The sequence below is a fragment of the Oxyura jamaicensis genome, chromosome 1 (genome assembly GCF_011077185.1).
Source record: "Oxyura jamaicensis isolate SHBP4307 breed ruddy duck chromosome 1, BPBGC_Ojam_1.0, whole genome shotgun sequence".
In the NCBI taxonomy this organism is placed as follows: domain Eukaryota; kingdom Metazoa; phylum Chordata; class Aves; order Anseriformes; family Anatidae; genus Oxyura; species Oxyura jamaicensis.
Window position 1 is genome coordinate 88,277,608 of NC_048893.1, and position 18,362 is coordinate 88,295,969.

At 35.6% G+C, this 18,362-nt stretch overlaps 1 protein-coding gene across 25 annotated transcripts in view; it reads right to left on the reverse strand.

Annotated features, from left to right (window-relative positions):
* ABI3BP (ABI family member 3 binding protein) overlaps positions 1–18,362 on the reverse strand; it is a 136,504-nt gene that overhangs the window by 61,955 nt on the left and 56,187 nt on the right. For 12 of the 25 annotated variants that reach the window (XM_035314992.1, XM_035314985.1, XM_035314982.1 and 9 more), the window contains 8 exons: positions 15,274–15,351; positions 9,397–9,474; positions 7,942–8,016; positions 5,369–5,434; positions 4,789–4,863; positions 3,485–3,553; positions 2,128–2,202; positions 1,377–1,451 (listed from right to left, as the gene is read on the reverse strand). In XM_035314992.1, coding sequence (XP_035170883.1) covers positions 1,377–1,451; positions 2,128–2,202; positions 3,485–3,553; positions 4,789–4,863; positions 5,369–5,434; positions 7,942–8,016; positions 9,397–9,474; positions 15,274–15,351 — 591 coding nt within the window. The remainder of the gene's footprint in view (positions 1–1,376; positions 1,452–2,127; positions 2,203–3,484; positions 3,554–4,788; positions 4,864–5,368; positions 5,435–7,941; positions 8,017–9,396; positions 9,475–15,273; positions 15,352–18,362) is intronic. The other 13 variants (XM_035314997.1, XM_035314995.1, XM_035315000.1 and 10 more) reach the window with 8 other exon arrangements.

Sequence of the window (18,362 nt, forward strand, 5' to 3'; positions counted from 1 at the left end):
GCTATTTTACATAAATACCTGCTCTCCTTACAGTATTATTCCATTCTAAAGCAAGGCAGCCTGGCTGCATTAATGTAGGACACAAGCAGTTAACATTTTAGTGAACAGGGCCTCTTGAGCAGAAAATTTACATAGAAGGAATCAAGAACCTTAACAATGAAGTATCTCCATTGTTATCGTTTCTAAAAGGGACTGATCACATCACTGACAATTGGTATTACCACAAACAGAAAAAAGGCCAAAACAAAAACAAAGAAACCAATGGTCTGGTACAGACATGGAAATGACCTTGAGATACCTACATAGTCTTGCTACCACAGTCCAAGCAACACCCAAGAAGTCAAATTCTGAGCAAGACATGATATCTTCTGGCATTATATTGTGACTGATCAAATCAGATACCAACCACCTTGCCACGGTTGCAACTAACACAATATTGTTAGAAATAAGTGACTAAATGGCTCTCTGTCAGCAGATAATTGACTAAATGACTACTTCACCCAAGTGCTCCTTACAGCTCGTAGAAAGATGCAGTAACTGCCGAAATAACATGGGATCTAAGAGACCCATTTTTTTTTTTTCAATTCAGAATTCAAGATCAGACCTCACTTCTCCCTAGAATCTTCCAAAACATTTGTTCTGTGGGTAAGAAACCTTAGGTCCCTGGCACTACTATTACTTAATGACTCTGCAGAGAAATGCCAGCAAACAACCAACCAGTGACAATTTTTCTATCAAGTCATAGCACATCTTTCTACCACCTACACTTGGATGGTCTGTCATCCCACTGCACACTAGAGAATGACTGACCTCACTTAGCTGACTTTTTTCTCCTGCAACTCTCTCCTTATAATTTTGCACATGAACTTTCTCTAGCGACATACAATAAGTCACTAAGTGGCCTTTTCCCATGGTTTAAAATTTGTGGGATATTCTTAACAACAGCAGCTAAAGCTTTTTCCACCTATAGACAAGCTTTTGAATCCAACCTGTAAAAGGAGTAACTATGACATACACAGAATCATAGAAACTGAGCTATTCCAAGTAACAGGCCTGGATATACAATCCTTTACAGTACAATGGAGGACAAAACAGCACAGGACAACCTTGCTACTTGTTTACAAACATAAGAAAATTTACTTTTCTATCACATTACCCTTCCACTCCAAACTTCTCTAAAATTGCAGTAGATACAACAGGTTTATCTCTCTCTCCCTCTGCCCCCTTCCCTCCCCACCAATTACACAGCAGATTGTGTACTCCCCAGTTACAACAGTGCAAGTCAGAACAAGCTTTCCATTTAATAAAGTATCACTGTGCCTTTTGAAAGGCTGTCTAGATGTCTGGAGAACTACAATGAAGAGAGATATCATTACCAGCTGAGACTGGTGGCATTTCTGGCATGCCAGATGTTATGGATTTTGAAGAAAGAGGCTTCATTTCACCTAAATCTGGAAACATAATCTTCTGTTAAAAGACTTAATTACCTCAGGGCTACTACAGACAGCACATGACTCAGCAAACAGAAGTTGCATTGTTAATATGGAAGTAGAGGGAAATTTGCCTGCAAGCCAGCTAGGAATGATTATGTCTCATGAACTGCTGGTTGGTGTGCATGTCAAAATGGAAGCAATGAGACTTACCTATTTGTATTAGTGAGAATTCTTATTGCTGGTTAAGAATCTTAAAACATGTATTAAGATTTGGAGGTAGTAAGAAAACACCTTTTGATTTAGAAAGCAGACACTGGGCCAGCTAACATAAAGCCAGTCAAAACAACCTTTTCACAGAAGTATTACACAAGTATATGTTAGGTCTCCCATTACCTTCCACAGTTAAGTGCTCTTAGCACAGGAATAAAACTTGGAAAGGCAGCTCCACAGCTGGGAACCTCAATAATGAGAAAACCAAAACCAACCAAAGACAGCCCATTCCAAGGCCCCTCAATCCCCCATCTATCACGATGAATGACAAGTGCAAATGAGAGTTGAGTTAATTGCAGCAATAAATGGTATGAATTACTGGGATGGTGACAACTAAAGCAAGGAAAAGTTCCAAAAACAGCTGTAAGGATAGAAATGGAAAGTAAATCATTAAAACTAAAGAAAGGCAACTTATCAATATTACCCAATGCTGTTTCTAACAAATGAGGTTCTGTGGTAACTACGGGCATGGTTATCTCCAAATCAGCAGTATATCCAGCTGCAGAAGAAAATGTAAATAGACTTGAGAAACAGCTTCATGTAAATAAATTAAGGAGGAAGATTTGGGGAAGGGAGAGAAAATTTACCTTCCACTGCTCTGTAGAAGTCAAGATGGATTTATTTTTATAACAAAGTGTTGTTTTTTTTCTGAGCATTTTAAATACCCTCTCTACCTACTTGGCTGAAGACATTATCTTACTTTCCCATCTGTAAAAATGTTAACAAAAGGGACTGAAAACCAACATATATATAGTTACATGTAGATTTGACTTAAAGAGCATCTGAAAAAATCAGATGCACAACTTTCCATCATCAACTTTTCCACATCGTTCCATTACGGTAAGAATACTTCAAAAAAAATCTAAGAAAAAAATTTTATTTTCAGGAGATGAAAGTCTGTCTGTACCTCTTCATTAAGTAACTTAACTTTGACCTAATCAAGGAAGTTTCTCAATTTTGGCCAATTTTTGTTCAATCCAAATTGAGCCCAGGTATCCCATATAACAAAATGGGCTAATTTGATTAAAAACATTATCTGATGCTTTAGTAGGATGCTTTATAGTATGGTGCAACTAAACTGAACTCCTGAAAACTGTTTTCAGATGCCACGAGCCAGTAGGTTATACAGCAGATAACGTGATAAACTACAGCTTTACTGCTCTAAGTTTTCAACAATGAACTGCTTCCTTTCCCTTCCATCTGCTCCTACCCTTTCCTCATTGCCCTCACCTCTCATGCAGTCATGTTCAAGCAACACCTACAAATATTAAGCATCCTCACATTACCAAAACCTCTAGGAGAAATAACAAGCTATCCCCACAGCTGTAGCCCACAGTAAGGCTTTGTTAGAAAGGTCTGGACTGAGATGTGTTTATTTTCTCATTCTAAGCCAATATACAGGAAAAATCACAGCAAAATGTATACCCAAAAATGTATATTGAAAGACAGGTAGAAATAAAGTGAAAAAGAAAATCTTATCACTGAAAAAGTATATCTTATTTGACTACATCAGTCTTATTTGACTTTTGCAGCCTTGCAAAAGTTAGATCCTTTCTTGATAAACCTGGTGTGTCCGATCCCAGGAATTATGGCACTGTTATAGGATTTGAAAAATTAACACATAGGGCAACATCCAATGCAGGCAGTATGGAATAATTGTCGGAAACCATAAATATGGGAATATGGGAATAGTAAACTTTTTAGCCATCTCCCCCCCCCCCAAAATAAATAAATAAATAAATAAATAAATAAGCTTCTGAAATAATATTACTGTAATTTACCAGTGTCTGGCATTTCTGAAGCTGTAAAAGTTTGAAGAGTAGAAGTAACATGAAGAAAGCCATATGAAGCTGGAAAACAAAAACAAAAATCATGCCATATTGTTTTAAAATTAAAAGAACCATCTACAACAGCATTATCATTTTTTTTTTGAGGTGAAGAAATCTCTAGCTAGTATTTAACACATGATGTCCTCCAGAAAGGTAAGACTCTAAAATGTAGCATAACCATTTAATTATGAGTTCAAAACAACTGTATTTATTTAGAATACTATGCACAGATGCATAATGCAACTGATGACCAAACTGTAAGCAGAATCACACAGGAAGTTTTGCGTTGAAAAGGAGAAAGGCAGCTCAAAGAAGAAAGGAAACGAATTATGAATAGAGATCAGCAGACTGGAACAGTATGGAATATTTCCCTAGGATTCCAAGGATCAAACAGAAGGATATCCTGGTGCTGAAACTAGAGAAATAACAGATGACAAAGCAGGAATGGTACCAAATGAAGCAAATAAACTGTCTTTTGTCAGACTTGAATGGTTGATACTTCTAATTGATCATCCCTTTAGTAATGGATTTTCTTCAAAAATGGATTTTCTCCAAAAACATATGCATCTGGCATTTCACTATTGGCACGCTACTGAAGTGAAATCTATCCAAATGACTCTGCGTACTTTTTTTTTTTTTTAATTTTCTTTTGGGTAACTGTCAGTGGCCCCACATAAATAACCAGCTCTTACACCCAAGTTTTCTTCGCTGTAAAGTAAGAGTAAAGTCATCAGAGACATTTTCTAAAGATCAAGTAGCCTGTGTTTAAATCTTCAATAGCGTTATCTTCATAGTACCAGTTTTGAGATCTGGCTGTTTAAAAGTAACCATGTCTATATTCACATAGGAAGGCTAAAAGAAGTCTGATATTTTCAAACTGTGTTGGATTATCTGCAGTTTCCATTCATCTCTTAGGACTCTGAGCACTTCAGCAAGGCAGGATACTCTACCTACAAACCTCTGGTGTGGACAGAGCTATTTAAATTTGGCATTTACCATAAGTCTGATATTGTTTTAATACTTAAAGTTACATGTTATAGCAAAACATAAAAATAAATAATAAAAACACCTACCTAACCACTAGTTCAGTGTTTCATAAAAAACATCACTTAGAAACTTGTAATTTCATATAGCATTTCCATATCTGCAGCTATTCTTCATGATGTCAAACTGAACAAACTGTTTAATGAGAGGCACTATGTCTCTTCTGAAAATTCCTAACTGTCAAGAGAATTAATCTTACAAGAAATCATTACCAGACTTGGTTGGTTGCACTTCTGTGGTACCAGATGTTTTGAATCTTGAAGAAATAGGCTGTGTTTCATCAAAAGCTGAAAAAAGAATCTGAGCTTAAAATGCTGAGACCTGTGACTTAATGGGTTAGCATAAGATAGCTCTGTGAAGGCTGTGAAATTCCAGATGATGCTAATGCAAAGCTAAGCAAGATGGCACATGGCCTGGAAGTGAGGTGCAAGACAGCTGTGTCATAACAACAAGGGATGATGACTCTCAGTACAGTCCTCTGGCCTTGTAATTTGAGTTCCACATGCCCAAAAGACTGTTTATCAGCAAGAAAATTTTATCTCATTCAATATTCTAGGATAAGAGCTCTACAGTAAGTGAGAACACAGTAAGATGACATTATCTTTAAGCAGTCTGTTTTTTAAGCCAGTAATAAATATGTTTTTCAAATGATTACACAGACAAAAATGTTGAATAAGCAGTTCTGTATGAGTGTTGGTAGCCAAGATTCTAAAGCAGATCTTAAAATTACCATTTGCATATCTAAGTGATGCTAAGATAATGGAAAAATTATGGAAATAATCCACTGATTACCTATCTCCATCTCTCTGGTTTCTGCTGAAGGTAGAGATACAGATTTCAAGGTTGGACTCAGAGTAGCTAAGAGCAAACATGAAAAAAAAAAGTGAGATACCCAGGCAGACACTCTCCCTGTAAGTGGTATGAAATTTAATCTTAACTGTAACTATCAAGTTTTTGTTTGGTTTGAATCTTCCTTCTTTCTATACATTTTTACTCTATTCAAACTTTGGCATACATCAAATCAGGCTGAATCTGTATTACTCAAGAGGTTTTTCTTCACTGCCCAGCAGCTACAACCCAAACACATTTGATACAACACTTTCAAGTGTGTACCAACTGGTTACTATTACATTACATACAGGAAGGTGTATTTTAAAGGAAGGTGTATTGGAAAAAGATAAAAGGAGTAGGTAAGATGAAGTCAGTGAAATAATCATCAAAGTGAGTGAACAGCATCTTTTATTTGTTATGCTGTAATGAATACTACTACAAAGACCTTAGAGTTATCTCACTTAGAAGGATGGATAAGCTGAAGTGTGCTTGTTTTCATAAAAGCACACAAGCCATCAAGATGGAATTAGGTTTTCTTACCTAAAGACCAAGATGAGTACGTTTCCACTATGTGTGGGCTTTACAATAGTGTTCTGCTTCTAAGAGACAGATCCTATTAAAATTCAACTGTTTGTATAGGCCAGTGAGTACATTCCTTCTAGTAAACAAATCAGCACTCATTAATGCCTATTTGGGTTACAATATATTTGAAAGAGAAAATTTCCATCTCTATTTTTAATTGTTCTTTATGAAAACAAGCTGTGTGTGTGTGTGTGATGTGTTTTTGAAAAGAAATTACTCTAGAATTTTAAAACTAATCTTCTTTGAGATTGAGAAAAAATATTCAAACAAGGTACAGGGCTCATTTTTAATGCAGACAATATGAATATAATCCAAAAAGTGAACACTTGTGTTTCAAGTATTGGATCTGCTTTCCCATTTGCCTTCAATGCAGCACATCATACTAATAAATATGATCCCAGCTTACCATACCGATTTCTATAGAGATTAAAATAATACAAACCAAAGCCATATGATTCACAGATTTTGTCAACAAATCTTCCTTAGTTCATAAGTAAATGGATCAATGAAGGCTCTCCCAAAGGCATCAGAACAGTAAGGCCATGTTAACAAAGCTATCTTTTCAGAAAGTTTTGAATTCTTTCTGTGTGGTCAGTATATTTAGTTTATAAAATAAGGGAGATGTCTCCCTCTGGTACAGTCTAGATAAAAAATAAAGAAAAAAGCCTTCCTGGGAACTAGGGCAGAATACAGGTCACATATACTTAAACATCAGGAAATAAATTTTGCTTTCTTCACTGATTTTATAACCTGAGGTGATCACAACATGCAGAGTGATTTCACAGTGCAGTGAAATCTCCCATGTATCACCCACCCAGTCACTCTCACGCAGTATGTGAGTTCAGCACTGACTTCACTAGAAGCACAGATGCTCCAGCTGACCCAGTGGCAGGGTCCAGCCTCACATAATTAAATCCTAGTTTTTGCTACATGGAACTAGTTGGCAGAAATGGAAGATCTTAGAACATGACCAAAATAAATACCTAAAACACTTATGTTGCCTCAATTGTTATTACTTTACCTTTACCACTGACACAAGCATAAAATTAGATCGTTATTCACCAGCCAGCAGAAAGCAAAAATACTTCCCTTATAATTTTCAGATCTTAAGCTACATTTCTATCAAATATGTTCTTAAAACACTGAATTACTTTCTATCTAATGCTACCTCTACCAGCATTTAACCAAAATTATTTCACTACAGTGAAAACAAATATGTATCCCCATTCCCACAGACACGTCTGGAAAAGAGCTGTCAAAAATTGTAACAAATTGTGAAGATCATTCACATATTCTGCTTGGTTCAAATACGCACTTCAAGAAGCAAGAGCTGGTCCTGGAAATGATTTTAAAATTTGGCAGAGTGCATTAAGTAAAAGTATGTTGTCTAAATAAATCAGCACTACATCATAACTTCTTGTCTAAGGCTTAACGAAATACAAATCCATACTGACATAAGGTCACTCTAGTTATCTAGTGAAAAAAAAAGCCACAATCTGTAATGGCATGGTTGTAACTGTGTAGCCCTGTAATATGGTATTGCCACTGCTGGTAGCAGGCCATTAAATTTATACCTAGTTCAGGACTGAGGCCTGGTAGGTCTGCCCTGCTCAAATTCTCGACATGCCTATAGCTCTGGTTTACTTTGGTTTAGCTCTAACAACTTATCCAATTGACTAGGTGACTGTATCAAGTAATTTTTGTTGTATCTTCTTGTAGTACTACATAGTACTACAGCCTGTCACTACAATAAAACAAAACTAGACTGAGAATGAAAAAAGAAAGTTGCAAATTTTGTCAAGAAAAATCTAATTGCTGCCATAATTTACATTTACTGAATGATATTATTGCAGTTCAAGTGTTAAAACCTATCAGCTAAACAACAACAAATACCAGGTAATTCAGGTAATTTTCCATGGAAGTTTACTCGAATTTACAAACAAAGTTATTACCAAGTTGTGTCAACGGACTTTTTGGAGCATCAAAGATTCTGGATCCAGAAGGAAGTGGATGTATTTCATTAGAAGCTATGATAAAAGAAATAATCAAGGCTTTATTTAATAAAGAATGCTGCAAGGCACAGTATGGAACTATATTTTGTCTTATAAAGCACTCCTGAAACCAATGATGTTAAAGAACAAAAAAGCAGTTCCAACCTAGGGAAAAAAAAAATAAAATACAAACACATGCAACTTTGTCACTTAAAAAGTGGAGAATCTGCACGAAATCACACTTTTTCCTCCAATCACAATACAAATTCACAAAAGAATCATCAACTAAAGGAAGTTAGAAATGAAAATCCATCAAGAACTATTATCACCTAATTTGAAATTAAGTAGTGATGCATCTGGATTACATTGCGCATCTTCATCGTGAAAAGCGCAGAAAAAAATAAGTACGATTAATTTTGCTTAAAAACTGATTAAATGTTAGCATGAAAATTAGATTGATGTTTTAGCTTCAGTAAATCCTGGAAACCTGTTGGCAACTGTAAGAGATAAAAGAGAGTATGACATTAGCATGAATCAGTAAGAATATGTAAAAACATGTTTATCAAGAAGCATTAGCCGTCTTCTGTTGTTCTAGGAACAATGTTCTAGGAACATTTGTATTCCTGTGCTGGAAAAAGTTCACACTCTTCTTCTTTATGAATCATCATCCTTTATTTATACCATTTGTGCTTTAGAAAATCAAAATAAATAATATATATATATATATACAAATAAGCATCAGTTTGTGTTCATTATTTTGCATAGTTTGGGGATTAAAATAAAGACAGCAAAATCAACATTGGAGAACTTAGAATTATGAATGCAAGAAGAAAGTAGATGCTGCTCCAAATCACAGAATTAATTACAATACTTCTTAGAAGTTAAGAAATCTTTCATTACAAGAAAACTCTGAAAATTATAGAAATAATATAAAAAAATCTGTAAAGCTCTTTTTTTTTTTTTTCCTCCAGGACAAAGACAAATACATCATGTCACATGCAAAGTAAAATTTTCCTTTTGCAATACTGTTGATGCTACCTAAATGAACCTGTCATCAGAGGAAAATCATTGAGGTCACTATTTCAGTTGTATCATTGAGGTTATTTTACTGATGGAAATTTAGTTTGTTGGTTATTTAGATCACATAAACAGAAATCATTACTTTGAAAAATTACATTGAATCAACCAGTCAAATCTGCTAGCAATAATCATATGCAGTTCAGCCAGTGCCAGATGCATTTTGGTTTACATTTCATCTTTGAGTTACTAGAAACACAAAGGGAATCAAACATTTTTAATTAGGACTTCCTTTGGAGAAGCTCAATAGAAAGAGTATGTAGTAGAAAAATTCTGCTAGAGGGGAAAAAAAGGACAATTTACTGTACAAAGAAGGTAAAAAGCAGCAAAATTAGTTACCCAGTATGTTCTGAGTTTGCAATTCGGGTTTAGGTGTTGATTTAAATTCCTTAGGTCCATGCTTTCTCTCAGCCTGAGCTAGAAAAGAAGAAGCTTTATTTAATTTTGAATTCCTCTGAGCTTTTCTTTATCTACTGCTCTAAGCCCACTGTCTTCACAGAATCACAGAATTGAAGGGGTTGGAAGGGACCTCAAAAGATCATTGGGTCCAACCCCCCTGCCAAAGCAGGTTCCTTAGAGTGGGAACCTGCTCCTTACCACTATTTTATGCTAACTGATTAGAATGATTTCTGCAGTAGCTCAACTTCATCTTGTGAAGTCCATATGTATTGGATTTATTCCGTTGCCATTTTATACAAGCACAAGGAAAATGTTAGTCAAAAAGAACAAAGCTAAGATCATAAGTTCAAGCAGTACTTCTGCTACGGTCTCTCAAGTTTTGTTCATACCTTTTAAGCGTAATAGAGTTATTTCATCACACAGTGTATTTATAAATATTTCCCCTGCTATTCTGGATTTTTTAATCCTGCTAATGCAAAAATTATCATTAAAAGAATCCGGATTCACCTGTAATAGCCTAGCTCTTCCATTTAGCCAGTAATAACAATAAAATAAGCTTTTCATTTTTGTTCTTTCTTCTAGATCTTCTGAGTAAACCACGGGCAACTTATTAAACAGCTATTTGTTGTACCTAAGCTGAATTGCTAAGCATATTTTAATACACTAGTGCATAATTACATGCCTCCTGTTTCACATAACATTTAATTCCTATGGTACATAAGCCAGTATCACTTTTTTTTTTCATCTTGTCAGAGGTTCCATAGCATTTAATCAATCATGAAGGACACACAGCTGGAAATCTCAGATTATAAAATGAAAAAGCTTATCGACATTGAATATAGGATGGTAAATTCTCAGCCCTGAATGGGGTAAGACCAGTAATTCCTTCCAGAGAGTGAATTACACAGCATTTAGCATAAATTGGTATTTAGAGAAGATCATTAATTTTGGTGGCTGGCATCATTATAGTCTTTATAAAGTTTTAGTCTTTATTTAGTTTAATAAAACTTTAATTTTGAAATGGAGTAAAAGAAGAGTATATTTTTTTCTTTTTCACCTTGCTCTCCATACTTCTTCCATGATCGACTAAGTATGCTTCAAACAAGAACTACTCAGGTGTATCTCTAAGCTTATTATTTAATTTCCTGAAGAGAACATGCTGTTTTCCAGCTTGCAGATACATAGGTAGTTGCTACTAAAGTTACACACTTTCTGCTACTTTCTGGTTTGTAGAATAGTGTGTTTCAGTGCAACAAAAGCTGTGTTCTCCACACATGCTGCCTTATCAGGACCCAATTCAGTTTCTACTAAGTCAACAGTTATGTTACTGCCATCACTGGAAGAGGGATTTAGTAGTACAGAGAAGTTCAAGTAATTTATCTCTATGAAGCTTGTGGGAGACAATTCACCTGTGAGAGACCTAGAAAGATAATGGAAACAACAAACAAACCCAAATTCCCTAGAAGTACTTCAAAAGCTAACAGTTTTTTCTGTTGAAATGTAACCATGAGAAAAAACAAAAAAGTCAAATGCAGACATTTAGGCCTCATTATGCATTGTTTTTTGTTTGTTTGTTTGTTTAAGAGGTTAGCTGGTTTATACTCATATGAAGCATGACTCTTGGCAACTAAGTTAGCTAAGCAAGACGAACAAGGGAGAACATATCTAAAATTGGGATAAAAGAACCCAGTCTCTCCTCTATTTTGCATAGAATGGTGTAGGGTTGATATAAAGCAACAGCAGACTTTTTTTTTTTTTTTTTTTTTTTTTAAATACAGTGGTACATGATGCAAAAAATTAAGACCTTAAAAGTTAAATTACAGAAAAAGAGTAATTCACCCAGAAATGCCTCTGGCTTTTACAAGGTATGAAGTAAAGTAGGTTTAATATTCTTCTGGGCTGGTTCAATGGTAGCTGCAAAGTAAATCATTAATATAACCAAGCATGATAAGCTAGGTTACTCTTACACCATGAAACATAGCAAGCATTCATTTAGGCAGCATTTCTTATTTTTCTCTAAGTTCTCTCAGCTCTCTCATTCATGGTCCTCTATTCCTCCCCAGGCAGCATTTGCATATTCTGATGGAAGCAGTAATCCTACTTCTTCAGGTATCCCATGTGGGAAGGAAAAAGGGAAAGCTTTCAGGATCCAGAAGGAGGACAGGAAGAACAGAACTTGGAAAATATGGCAACAAAGGAGTTACAATGCATTATCCCTACCTATCCCTACTATGCATTAACCCTACCTTGGATTCACAAGTGGACCTTTTTACTTCAAGTCTGTTCTCTATTTCATAAGCCTGCTTTGATATATTTCTGGTACAATTCCTTACAAAAATAAATAACCTGCTGTTTTGGTTTTTGTTTGTAATGTTTATTCCAAACTAGTTCTTCCATGTCCTAGACAAATGTGCTATTTGTAACTGTTGGTCAGTTCCAATTTCCCTGTGAAGTTAATAAAGTGCTCACATTGGACTCAACTGAATTTTCATGACTGAAAAAAAATAAAAGTAAGAAAGCATGAATTCATGCTGTTCTGTTAAGAATATATTATTCTTAACTGGAAAATATTGTAACAAGTCTGGCAAAAATGAAGCATGAAAGAGCTTACTAACTAGTCTTTCCATGGAAGTGTATGCCAAGGGAGGGGAGGCCTGAAATTAAGAAAATGGTGGGATGCTTGGCTGACAAATACACTGAAAAAAAGTTGCTGACCAACACCACACCACAAAACACACCCTTTGGCAAAGACCCAGAGGAATATAAGAGCGGCACAGCTCATGGAGTTTTTCAGATAGTTCTGCTTGCTGAAATGCTCTAAGTTCTTTTGTTTCCTTCTTGCATGACAGCCAGCACGCAGCTCTTTTTAAATAAGTGTTCTGTTACCACTTCTGGTGCCAGTTCCTAAACCTTTCCCAGCAAGTAATGACTATGTCTTACTGCAAGTCAATCTAGTGTGATTTTCAAATTGGTAAGTCCAAATGAAATATAATGATCTTATTGATAAGCTCAATCAATTGTGCCTACATGTTACCCTGTCTCTCAAATGTAACCCTTGTAAAAGGCCAGTGCTCAGATCTCTCACTTCAGTTGCTTGTGCAAGTCTGTCTCAAATGCATAACTACTCAGGTTATTTTTGCCTATTCAATAGCTAGACAGAAATTAGACTCCGATAACTTCCTTTTTCTTTTAAGGGATTCACTCTCATTTCTGTTTCCTGCTACTGCCATTTTCCCCCTTAAACTGAAATACTGTAACCACAACGAATACATTCTCTAATGTAAATAGAGTGACACTCCTGAAAAATCTACATTAACGTGAGACATTGGTACTGTGATCAGCAAATTATGAATAAAAGGAATGGTCACCAAAGGAAAAGAGATATGGAAGCAAAACCACAGAGGAAGTATGAAGTAGAAGATGAAAAGGATTTCAAGTATTTCAGCTAATAACTGATGGTATGATAGCAATATGAGCGTGTTTAGATGTAACAAACAGTTATATATCATTTGCCACTAAATAGAGAGTAGTTGCCAATTACTACCATATATAATGAAACATATTACCCAACTTCACAAAAATATAATTCTGTGCTATGTCTAGAGATGATGAAGTTCATGATTAGAATTACTGTATAGCAGGTACAAAATTACAGAACACAAAGAAATGGAAAAGAAATGGACTGATTCTCTCCTCCCAGGCTGATATATTAATTCCTGTGTCAGATTTCTCACTGTTTACTTGACTAACCAGTAAATTCCAGCACAAGAAATGGTGTATTTTGATTAGAATGCAAGCCTGAGGACTAGGATTTTTTGCAGGGCAAGTGATTACATAAATTTATACAGTCAATTCTCACTTTCACAAAATTGTGAAGTTCTGTAAAATATATTTGTAAATTGCTTGTTCTGTAGTTATACAGACAAGGTAAGTTATTCTGTAAAATAAGTGTGTATTTAAGTCTACAAGAGACCTCAAACTGTAAAACAAACAAAAATGTTCTTCACTTTTTTTTTTTTTTTTTTAATTATCCATACATTTCCCATTACTGTTGAACTGTTTATTAAAACATATGCAAAGCTTCTAAAATTTAAAGCCTGCTTTGGTAACAAAAAATCCTGTGAAGGAACATTTTTGTTTTACTTTTAATATTTAGGATGAACAGAAAAGAGCAATTCATATAAAGGTTTAGTCCAAAGGAAGGCAGAATTAAAAGCAGAATTTGGCAAATAGACTTATCTACAGGGTGCGAAATAAAATCAGCATTTTCTGGAGACTAAAAATAATGGACTGCTTCATCTAAAACATGGTTAATTACATGTTTTTGCTGCATAACTTCATCTTGTATCTTGTATTTCCTATATATTTCTTTGGAGTGCAAAATTCTGGTACAACTGGAAAGAGTTTTTGTTTTTTAATCAAAATCTGAGAAGGTCTCGTGATGGAATGTGCGGTATCTTTGATACATGTATGGAATAAAATAAATGCAGTCACATTTAAGGGCAGTATCTGAGTGAATGCGGTGATGCCAAAGGAACAATCTACTACATCATTTTGGTCAAACAGGACATACATTATAGATTGAATACAGTAATCGCAGAAAGATTACATAATATGACTAAACTAAATCAAATCAAACCTTCACTGACTTGGTTTCTCAAATTCTTTTTCATTGTCAAGTCTTGTCACCATTCAAACCCCCCTTTCTCCCCTCCCAGCAAAAAAAATGACAAAAGCCAACTACCATTTTTAACGACAGCAGACTCAAGTTAGTCTCAGTTGTAGGATAAAAATCAGAGTAAAGAAAATGGAGAGAGGCACACGGCTACTTAAATCAAAAATGTGAGTTGATAAAGCAAAGTGGAAGCAAAGTTGATAGCAAAGTGGAAAGTCACACTTCGCCATTTGACTCTGACCAATATATTTCTCTCCATCTTTTTGCTTTCATATTGCAAATGTTAAAATGTAGGGCTATGCTTGCCATACGACTTGATAAAGTAGTCTACTTACATTGCCTAACTTGTTTCTTAAGTAAATGAAGGCAGTATATCCTGTGAGATTTAAAATTTCACCTCACATTTTTGAAGAACTGAACAAATTAGCCTCTGACTACATCCATTTACATAAGTATTTTTTCAGCCATGAATAAATGACGAAAACTTCACTCTTCGACATAAACAAGTTAACATACATTTTTCAGACACAACATTGAATATGAATCTAGGATTGATTTTATATTCCTTTCCCATGTATATGAACAGATCCCATTTACTTTAATAGCAAGCAAGTCCACAGACAGAATGTGCTCCACATTAATGTTTTCAAAACTAAACTTCAATGGCACATCATGCTGTCATTCCCTGCACCTCTAAAATAGTGCCTGTGAACTGTGACTGTTCAATCTTAATCTCACACATGCATTCCTCATTTTCTTTCTATCTTGAAAGCCAGAAGTTCAAGGTGCATCACAAGATCAGTTTTGTTTTGCCATTTTTCACAATTTCAAGACAGCCATCAGCCCATGAAAATATGGTTCTAGTCCAATTATTGTTCTATTCTAATTAATTTCATTATAACATTATTTTTTACAAATATAATGATTCAAGCTTTATTCCAAAATTACAGTCTGATTTTTATCTACGTTCTAATTCTAGGTACCACTCAGAACCACTAATTCAGCTTCATTATGTTCCTTTCTTCCCACCAATTGCATTTAGTAACACAATAACTGCTTCAAAGCCACACAAAGATGAATTTATTTTAAGTATCTTTGGCAAAGGTATTTAACAGAGTTTCTAAAAATAGAATTCTTATTACCTGGAAGGGACTCTGGGGAGATTTCTTGAACTTCTGGTGTTTTGGACTCAGCAGGCCATATATGGGTTTCATTCTTAGCTAAAGGGACAAAGATAGTAGAGAGTTATAGAAAAGCTGCATCTGTTCTGTTCTACTACAGATTTTTTTCTGTCCCACTTCAGTCTGCCAAATAAAACCAATGTGGTTGAATGGCTGAATAGCTTTAGGAATCAATGAACATCCACCACACAATGAGTACAAGCATCTGTCTAGTGATGTTGAACATGCTTGCAATTTTTGGTATTGTTTTATTCATAAAAAAGGTGCTTTGAAAATAACATTTACAGAAAGTTTTATGAGTCATTACTTTCACAGCGCAAAATAGTTTTCAGTGTTTTTCATTTGTCTAGCATTTCAGCATTAACAGTAAAATCCCCTTCAAAATTCAAAGATGTAATACAGATTTTCGATCTAGTACCTAAAGGGGTTCTACAAGAAAGCTGAATCAGGATTCTTTATCAGGGAGTACAGTGAAAGGACAAGGGGTAATGGATTAAAGTAAAAGAGAAGAGATTTAGATTAGATGTTAAGAAGAAATTCTTTAATTTTTTTTTTTGTCCTGGACTACTATTCTTTAAAAAAAATATAGTAAATTTTTGATTAAGTAAATTAAAAATATTTTGAGAACTAAAAAATATGTTATTCTGAAATGTGTTATTTTGACTTTTCTAAATAATATAAAATTAGAATAGTTGCAGTATGTCAGAAAATCATACTTAGTCGTAACTTCATACACAACATAAGCCTTACTGCATTTTACTGTAGGAATTGTTCTCAGGCATGTGTGAAGGAAATTTGTGCTTGATCAATACGTCTTTCTGTAAATTATTATTATTATTATTATTTTGCTTTTCAAGCAAGCATTTTTGCTTTTCAAGCAATAATTCTTTCCTGTTTTACAATCCTTTGAAATCCGGTATTCCCCTGTGTGTTCACCCATGCACTTGATGTTCTCTGGTAAAGAACAAATAGTAAATGGAACAAAACAAATCATCAGTTGTTTACCCCAGTTATTTTCACAAAGATGATTGTGTAATCTACCATAAAGAGTGGCTCCAAACTGGCATCACACCAGCTATTTTAGACACATTAGAGCATCTAAATTTAGAAGTCCGAGTTCTACGCTCAGCCAACCGACAAAGTTGGACAACTGAAGTTACCTTTCTCTTTTTCCTTATGTTTTTTTCCCAGTCATGTTCTCCTATGTTTACCTTGCACCCTACTGAACCTTACAACAAAGCAAAATGTTTTCCTGCAGAAAGACATAATTTTAGTAGTAGAGAACCAAACCAATAAAACCTTCTAGTCCAAAACCAATATTGGAGGTTTTATAATATAGTTTACTAGAAGTGAAGGTTATCACAAATGGATTTGTCAAAATGCGGTCTACTGACTTTAAATAGTAGTTTGTTTGTTCCCTGCACATCTCATACCTTAAATTTCTTAAATGTTAAAACCTTTAAACCTTAATTAAATTAAAACCAAGCTAGCAAAGACAAACACCTTGTTTTCTATACTTAATCTTCAAATAAAATATTAGTTATCAAGTTAATAATATGATAAATTACATCACCATGACTGAAAACTAATAATGTTCTGTAATATAAATACTGCAATTAAGTTTTTCTGCTTAGTTACAATTTTCAGTAGCCACAGGTGATAGTAGGAGTGTCTGCCAAATGTTGGTAAATACTTCCTCAATTCAGATATTAATTTTTCATAGAATCACAAAATATCCCAAGTTGGATCGGACAAAAAAGGATCATTGAGTCCAACTCCTGGATCCACACAGGACCTCCCAAAAATCAGACCATGTGTATGTGTGAGTTATCCAAATGCTTCAACTCCAACAGGCTCAGGGCTTCCCTGGGAATCCTGTTCCAGTTCCTAACCATCCCCTCAGTAAAGAACCTTTTCCTAACACCCAGGCTGGTGTTCTGCCGCTGTCCCTAGAGAGCAGAGCTCAGCGCCTGCCCCTCTGCACCCCTCGTGAGGGAGCTGCAGGCCACCATGAGGCCTCCCCTCAGCCTGCTCTGCTCTGAGCTGAACAATCCAAGGGAGCTCAGCCGCTCCTCATACTTCTTCCCCTCTAGACCCTTCACCATCTCCATAGCCCTCATTTGGATACTCTCTAATAATTTTATGTTCTTCTCATATTGTGTCACCCCAAACTGCACACAGTGCTTGAGGTGAGGCCACACCAGTGCAGAACAGAGCGGGACAGTTCCTTCCTTCAACTGGCAGTGCCTGAGTCACCTCACTGCCTGAGTGCCTGGGTAGGGTTGGCCCTCTCCTGGCTGCCAGGGCATGCTGCTGGCTCATATTCAGCTTGCTTTTGACTAGAAATCCCAGATCCCTTTCTGTGGAGCTGCTCTGCAGATTCTTGTCTCCCAGTCTGTACATATACCCAAGACTGCTCTGTCCTAGGTGCAGAATCCAGCACCTGCTCATACTAAACTTCATGAAGTCAGTGTCCATCCCTCTTATTTGTCAAGATCTCTCTGCAAGGCCTTTCTACCCTTGACAGAGTCAATGGCTTCTCCCAGTTTAGTATTGTACACAAACTTATCATTCCTTCAAGTTTTGCATCAAGTAATTTACGAAAACATTGAAGAGCACTGCCCCAAAACAGAGCCCTGTGGAACCTCACTAATGACTGGCTGCCAGCCTGATATAACCCCATTTGCTAAAGCGCTTTGAGCCCAGCCTGTTGGCCAATTGTTCACTCATCCTATTATGTACTCGCATGCTGGACATTTTGTCCAGAGAGACACTGCAAAAAACAGTACTGAAAGCTTTGCTGAAATCCAGGTAACTCAGCCTTAGTTCAAAAATATCCTTATTTGAATATGTTCCAATGTTACTCTGCTGTGTAACTCTACCCTCGCATGCACAAAATACCTGAACAGGAAGAAGCAGTGCTCTCTTCTCACTGCAAAGCAAACTACTCTGAGAATACGCCATGGCACCAGCAATGGAGCAACAAAGTAAACAAACAAACAAAAAAAAAATCTCACATAGTTGTAAAGAGTTCAGATAAAATACTTGGC